Source organism: Pelmatolapia mariae, linkage group LG15 (genome assembly GCF_036321145.2).
Source record: "Pelmatolapia mariae isolate MD_Pm_ZW linkage group LG15, Pm_UMD_F_2, whole genome shotgun sequence".
NCBI lineage: Eukaryota > Metazoa > Chordata > Actinopteri > Cichliformes > Cichlidae > Pelmatolapia > Pelmatolapia mariae.
Genome location: NC_086240.1, coordinates 859366 through 865903, shown reverse-complemented (window position 1 = coordinate 865903; position 6538 = coordinate 859366). Strand labels below are relative to the sequence as shown.

The 6538-nt window shown below is 43.1% G+C and overlaps 1 protein-coding gene and 1 long non-coding RNA gene across 2 annotated transcripts; both read left to right on the top strand.

Moving 5' to 3' along the window:
- Window positions 1–756: 756 nt before the first annotated feature.
- On the top strand, window positions 757–2828 carry LOC134643518 (E3 SUMO-protein ligase ZBED1-like). Its single transcript, XM_063495932.1, has 2 exons — window positions 757–1949; window positions 2177–2828. Exons 1-2 carry the CDS (start codon window positions 877–879, stop codon window positions 2826–2828), a joined length of 1725 nt encoding a protein of 574 aa, XP_063352002.1. The 5' UTR covers window positions 757–876.
- Window positions 2829–4305: 1477 nt separating this feature from the next.
- LOC134643567 (uncharacterized) lies at window positions 4306–5582 on the top strand. Its single transcript, XR_010096379.1, has 3 exons — window positions 4306–4461; window positions 5352–5435; window positions 5559–5582. It is a non-coding gene; the product is annotated as an uncharacterized LOC134643567 (long non-coding RNA).
- The last annotated feature ends 956 nt before the right edge of the window (window positions 5583–6538 follow it).

The window sequence follows — 6538 nt, the reverse complement described above, 5'->3', positions numbered from 1 at the left end:
TTGGCAGTCAGTGCAACCAAGACTGCTATTACCGGAGAGCGGTATGAACTCCAGGTGTGCATTAATGAAGCCCATCCCATGAAGCTTCGACACACAGGCTGTATCCCAATTCAGGGTCTGCAGCCTCAACGATCCTCAAGGGCCGCGTACTCAAAGACCGCTAAGGCCGGAAGTGCGAGGCTTGTGAAATGGGACGGTCTAGCCTCCGTCGCGCTGCCCAGGTTGCCTAGCAACCATAACACCAACCGCTGGAAACGTTTCATACAGCTTTGTTTGACAGAAATGAAGGAGAACATATTTTGTTCGTGTGTTTGTTTCTACACGAGCTTTGTGTGATTTAATAAATATCTGAGGCTGAGACCACAGGACTGTAAAACATGATTGTTGGGCTTCATTTCTGTACTGAACAGTCATTTAAGATTAGCTAGTAAATAACAATTAGCTAATGTTGTTCATGAGACTAAAGTCAGTGTAAATATGATATGGCCAATATTATAGTTATTATATTAATCATTATAAGTTATTACAGCAGTGAGTTTGAACTCTCAAATCAAATCACTTCTATTGTCACATCACATGTGCAGGTACACTGGTACAGCACATGTGAGTGAAATTCATGTGAGTGAACTCTGTGTCAAATACTGAGCTTCAGTAAAGATTCAAGTTGCAGTTATTTATATTTCCTATCACCTTAAATCTTCACTCAAAGACAAATATCTTTGACAGTGTATATATAGTATAGCTGTCGAAATTAACGCGTTAATTGCGATAATTAAATTTTGGAATTAATTACGTTAGAATATTTAACTATTTAGCGCAACACGCAGAAAAGTCGCTCCCATAATTCCACTTGATTTGTTTACCGCGCCACTGAAAATGGAGAAGCAGGAACAGGATGGCCTTCTGGATGGGGAATTTAAATACAAGAAGAACATAGATGGGACAATAAACAAACGCGTTGTAATTTGCACTCACTGTAGTAAAGAGTTTCAATTTCACCGTTCAAATTCGACCTTAAAATACCACCTTAATGCCAAACACGCGTTTGTCGGGGCAGCAGCTTCACCCGGCCTGCGTCAGACCACTCTTAGTGAACGCAGGCCACTCGGTAAGTCTTCTTTGGACAAACTGACCGACAATATAGCCAAATGGATAGCAAAGGACTGTAGACCGCTAAGCATTGTGGAGGACAAGGGCTTTGCGGATGTTTTAAAGGTTGCATCTCAGGACGCGTCCTACAAGCCCCCAGCGAGAAGCACAATAACAATTCGAATCCACGAACTGTATGAAACGGAGAAAAAGAAAAAAGAAGAGGCTTTAGTTCACACAGAATGCGTGGCTCTGACAGGAGACCACTGGACATCATTGAGTAATGACAATTACCTGGGAGTTACTGCGCATTTAATCACTGAAGCCTGGGGTCTGACATCCTTTGCGCTGACTATAATGAAAACGGAAGAGCGGCACTTTGCGGAGGCTTGTGCAGAGCAGTTCCAGACTGTTGCTCGCAGGTGGAGAATTGAGGAGAAGGTGACAACAGTAGGCACGGACAGTGCGCGCAATATGATCGCCGCGGCTCGCATCATGCCATTCAATCACATGCCGTGTACCGCGCACATTCTACAGAGATGCATCACAGTGAGTCTCGCAGACAGTGGCTTTGTCACTGCGCTGGCCAAATGCCGCAAAATTGTTGGCCATTTTAAGCACAGCCCAGCAAACACAGCAGAGCTGAACGCAGAGCAGGTGTCACTGGGGCGCAAGCAGGAGCCGTTGGCCCAGGACGTGCCTACGCGCTGGAACTCCACGCTGGAGATGGTGAAGCGCTTGATCCGCAACCAAACTGCAGTAACCGCGACTCTGGATAAACAAAAGCATAAACTTGTCCTCCTGACGCCTCCAGAGTGGGACAAACTCCAGAGACTGGAGACACTTCTAGAGCCCTGCAGGTGAGCCTGTCATTGTGACCATAATTGTAGGTTTAGATTAAATGTATCAAACATACATCTTAAATCAGTTTTGTTATTATGAAAATGTCTTATTTAAAAAATAAATGAAATCAAATATTTTATTAATATTACCTAGTATTAAAAAGCTTTTTTTAATTTGCTGTCTTATCTGTGTGTGTGTGTGTGTGTGTGTGTGTGTGTGTGTGTGTGTGTGTATTCCACTGCAGATATGTGACTGAACTGCTGGGAGGAGAGGCCTACGTCTCCTGCTCTGTAGTTCTACCAGCCTTCTGCCACCTGCGCCGTGTCATGGAAGTAACTGATGAGGACCCTGCATATGTGGTGAGGTTTAAAGAGAAGTTTAAGGAAGACCTTGCTTCCCGCCAGGAACATACCAACTATGCATGGCTCCAGATTGCAACTGCACTGGACCCACGTTTTAAAGACCTACGCAGTGTGCCCAAGACCGACAGAGAAGCAGTGTGGACCACACTGGCAGGCATGCTGCATGAAGACTCTCCTAGAAGATCACACACTGCAGAAGAAGGTCCAGCCAAGAAGAGGCTGAGCCTGCTGCAGATGGACTCTGACTCTGAGTCAGAGGAGGAGGTACAGCAGGACAGAGCCATACAGCGCTACAGAGCAGAGCCCTGCACTGCCTTAGAGGACTGTCCCTTACAGTGGTGGGCAGCTCATGCAGGAGCCCACAGCCAGCTGGCCCGCCTTGCTTGCAGATACCTGGCCACTCCTGCCTCCACAGTGCCCTGTGAGAGGCTGTTCTCTGTAGCAGGGCACATTGTGAACAAGAAGAGGTCTGCTCTGCACTCAGAGAACGTGGACAAGTTGGTTTGTCTCAGCAACTGGCTGAAGGATGAGTAGACCAGAGGACCGTGTGTTTAGAGCTTGTTCTATGGTTGAATGTGATTTAAACAATACTTTTCACTGTTGTTCATATTTTTTTGCACTAATCTACCTTACCCAAAAGGATGATTGGAGATTTTTTCTATTTTGCCTGTTGAATTAGGCCTATGTTCTGTGAACTTGAAGATGTATATGGATAAAACAATGTGCTAGATTTAAACGGGTGGAAAACATTCAGTAAAAATCCCTCACAATTATTTGAAGCCCTGTTCTGCTTGTACTGCTTGTACTCACAATTAATAATAAATAAAACAAACAAGTGTGTTAAAAACCACTATCTGTCCCGATTTTTACACATATATACACATATACACATATATTTCGAGTTGCGATTAATCAATTTTTAGGCTGTGATTAATTCGCTTCCAGCACAACACCCAGCCTACGTCAGACCACGCTGAGTGAACGCAGGCCACTCAGCGTGGTCTTAGCATTAAATAACACTAACAAGTGTGTAAAAATCCGCTATCTGTCCGTATGTTTGCACACATTTTGGTCATATTTCGAGTTGCGATTAATCATGATTAATTAATTTTTAGGCTGTGATTAATCTGATTAAAAATTTTAATCATTTGACAGCCCTAGTTATTACGAGTGCTAAACAAGAAGAGTTCCCAGATGGTACAGTGGACACATGTGTGACTCCTGTGATTAAAGCATCTTTCTTTCAGCTTAACGAGTGAACCGTCAGCTCGTTCAAACACACGTTAAAGTCCGTTTGGCTCGACACCACCGAACAGAGGCAGCAATATAACATAACAAACATTAACAGTGCAGTGAATCCTGCTTGTGCCGTCATATTCAGGACTGCAAACCGAGCAGCATCACTGACTTTCAGCTTGTTGTGTTTGTGGACTGACTTTAATTATCCATCAAATCATCACATTCTCTGTAAGATTAAGGTCAGCTATTGTATTATTATATTTTAAAGGCTTTAAAACCAAGTAAACGCTGAGAGTACAAACATCGCTAATGACAAATAACTTTGCCGACATGTGGCCAACAATAATGTTTTAATGTTCCTCATTATTAAACATTTGCACATAAATAAGTGACATAATATTCAGTACTTACGTTTAACAGTTTACTCTTCGGCCGCTACGCTTCTGCCGTCTGCGGCAAAATTATCCACAGTGACTGCCGCGCTATGAATTGTGGGATATGTTGGGCCACGAAGTCTACGGCTGTGTCCGAATTCAGGGGAAGGATGCTTAAAATGCCATATTTGGAGGCAATGACGTCACAGCAACGCGACGAGGACTGTCCGAATTCAAAGAGCACTCAAAATGTGGCGACAAATGTGTCCTACTTTTCCGTGAATTTGAGGGTTAGTCGTGTCCGAATTCAGAGGAAGGACGCTTCAATGCCATATTTGGAGGCAATGACGTCACGGCGACGAGACGAAGGCTGTCCGAATTCAAAGAGTTCTCAAAATGTGGCGACAAATGCGTCCTACTTTGCCCTGAATTCTAAGGATGGTCCGATGTATCCTTCATGTCCTACTATATCCCAGGATTCATTGCGGGTCATAGAGGAGATTTGTTTCTGATAACGATGGTGGTCGAAGCGGGAGAGGAAAACACTTTCAAATGTAAGTATATGAAAATCTGGTTGTACAAAAGTTAAATTGTTATAGTGGTCGTTTTGTTAAGCTTTGGGCATCTGCATAGACATGTTTCTTTTCTTTAAAATAACCGTAAACCAGTTTGTATGGGGGGTCCCGCGATTTTTCATGTATTGCTGCTTACATACAGCTAATTTAGATTTTTTTCTAATTGGTGATATGTTGTGTGGAACAAAGACCAAACGACTTAATTTATTAAAACGAGGAGAAAACGATCACCTCTTCACTGGGTGAAGAATTGAGCCGCTACGGCGTGGAGGTACAAGAATAAATCAGTTTACACATCATATTCATATACGGTCCTATTAACCCTCATGCTACAGCAGCGGTCCCAAACCTTTTTTACGCCACAGACCGGTTTATGTCAGACACGGAGCGGCCTTTAAGGTATCGCGCATACATACAACCACATAAAATGATCCGACCAAGACAAAAACTGTGGTATTTTGTAAATATAATAATAAACGTGAATGTGCTGTGTAATTGTGTAACTTTATTAGCAGCGTCCTCCTGAAAATGCGCCAATATTGAGAGTAACATCCTCCTCTCTGCCGCTTAATGCTCTCTGGTCGCTATGGTAATGTGTAAATATTTCTTTCAAAATAAGACACGAAACTACAACAAGGGAAAGACCCAGGGAAACAGAGTTAATGATAAAACCCCTGAAAACCATAAATTTCACAGCGGAGCCTCAACTCTCGTGGCCCGGTACCAAACGACTCACGGACCGCTGCTGTGCAGAACCTGTGATGTCCAGACGGTGTTCCTCTGGTGTTCTGCTGTGAAAAATTTGGGGTTTAGGGATTAACATAGTTGCCATGGTTTCCTTTCTTCTCTTATTTGTTGTGTGTGATCAGGACAATTCTGGAGAAGATGGGCCTGCAGGGGAAAGTCACCCCCTTGCAGGCCAGAAGACATGAGATAACTTTAAAGAATACAAAGTACGTATGTGTGTTATCAAGAAGATAATTCTTAAGAACACAAGTTAATAAATGTGCAATTACTAAGAGTTGTTGTGGTGTTTTTATTTGCCTGCTGTCATTTTTGATTTCCTCTGCCTTTAGGATTGCAAGTATCCAGGCTCAAGAGAGTGGGTCAGTGGGAAGCCCACTGCTGCTACTTGGCCCTGGTTTGCCCTCATGGATGAGGTGATAGGACAGAGGCCTTCCATTAAGCCTCTTGTCCAAATGTCCTCTCTCCCTGAGGACACTCCAGGGCCAAGCACAACAGTGGGTGACCAAAACGACAGTGATGACGAAGCGGCTCAGCCACCTACGACAGGGAGAAAGAGGGAAAGAGATGATGAGCTGCTAGACCTCATCAGAGAGGACATGAGGCAGCAAAGAGAGGCTGAGGAGAGGAGAGCAGGGAGAGGATGGACAGACTGTTTTCACTTCTAGAAAGATTAGTTCCAAAATGAGTTATATATTGAGAAATTTATTTATTTGAATATATTTGTTACATTGTTACATGTGTTGCATTTAAAGGTTTTATGTTATTAATAAATTGATTCGAACAAACAGTAATTGTCACTGAACTCAATTTGATTTACAGGCATTTGTAACATGTATGAACATAACGCTAACTTTGAACAATTTTACTTGGATATTTATTTGATAGCAATAAAGTAAATAACAATAACAATTAAACAAGAATATTTCAAATACACAGTATGCAAAGATGGAAAAACAATATTTTCAGTTGTTCACACAGGATTAACCTGAGTGACCTGTTCCTGGACCATTTCTTGAACAACTGTAATAGATTACAGGAAGTCTCTGGCAGTGTTGCTGAATCTGCCGGAGCAAGATCAGACGTGGATGGGGTGCTGCAACTGAGGTTTGTCTTTTCTGGTCGGGGAGTGGAGAATCACACAGGGTGGTCTGCAAAGAGCTTTAGGATGCTTCCTCCCACTGTCCACTGCATCCTCCATCCACAGGGTTTGCAGGGCTGGCTCAATCAACGGCTGCCACAGCACTAAGATGTTTACAGAAATATGCAAGCAGGAGATGGTGGATGCTATATTATTAGTATAATACTTGTA

What these genes read in the sequence shown, in the direction of transcription:
- LOC134643518 (XM_063495932.1), top strand. Translation starts at nt 877, where the DNA reads ATGGAGAAGCAGGAACAGGATGGCCTTCTGGATGGGGAATTTAAATAC. An exon ending in ACACTTCTAGAGCCCTGCAG is followed by an intron (nt 1,950 to 2,176) that starts GTGAGCCTGTCA and finishes ATTCCACTGCAG; the next exon opens with ATATGTGACTGAACTGCTGG.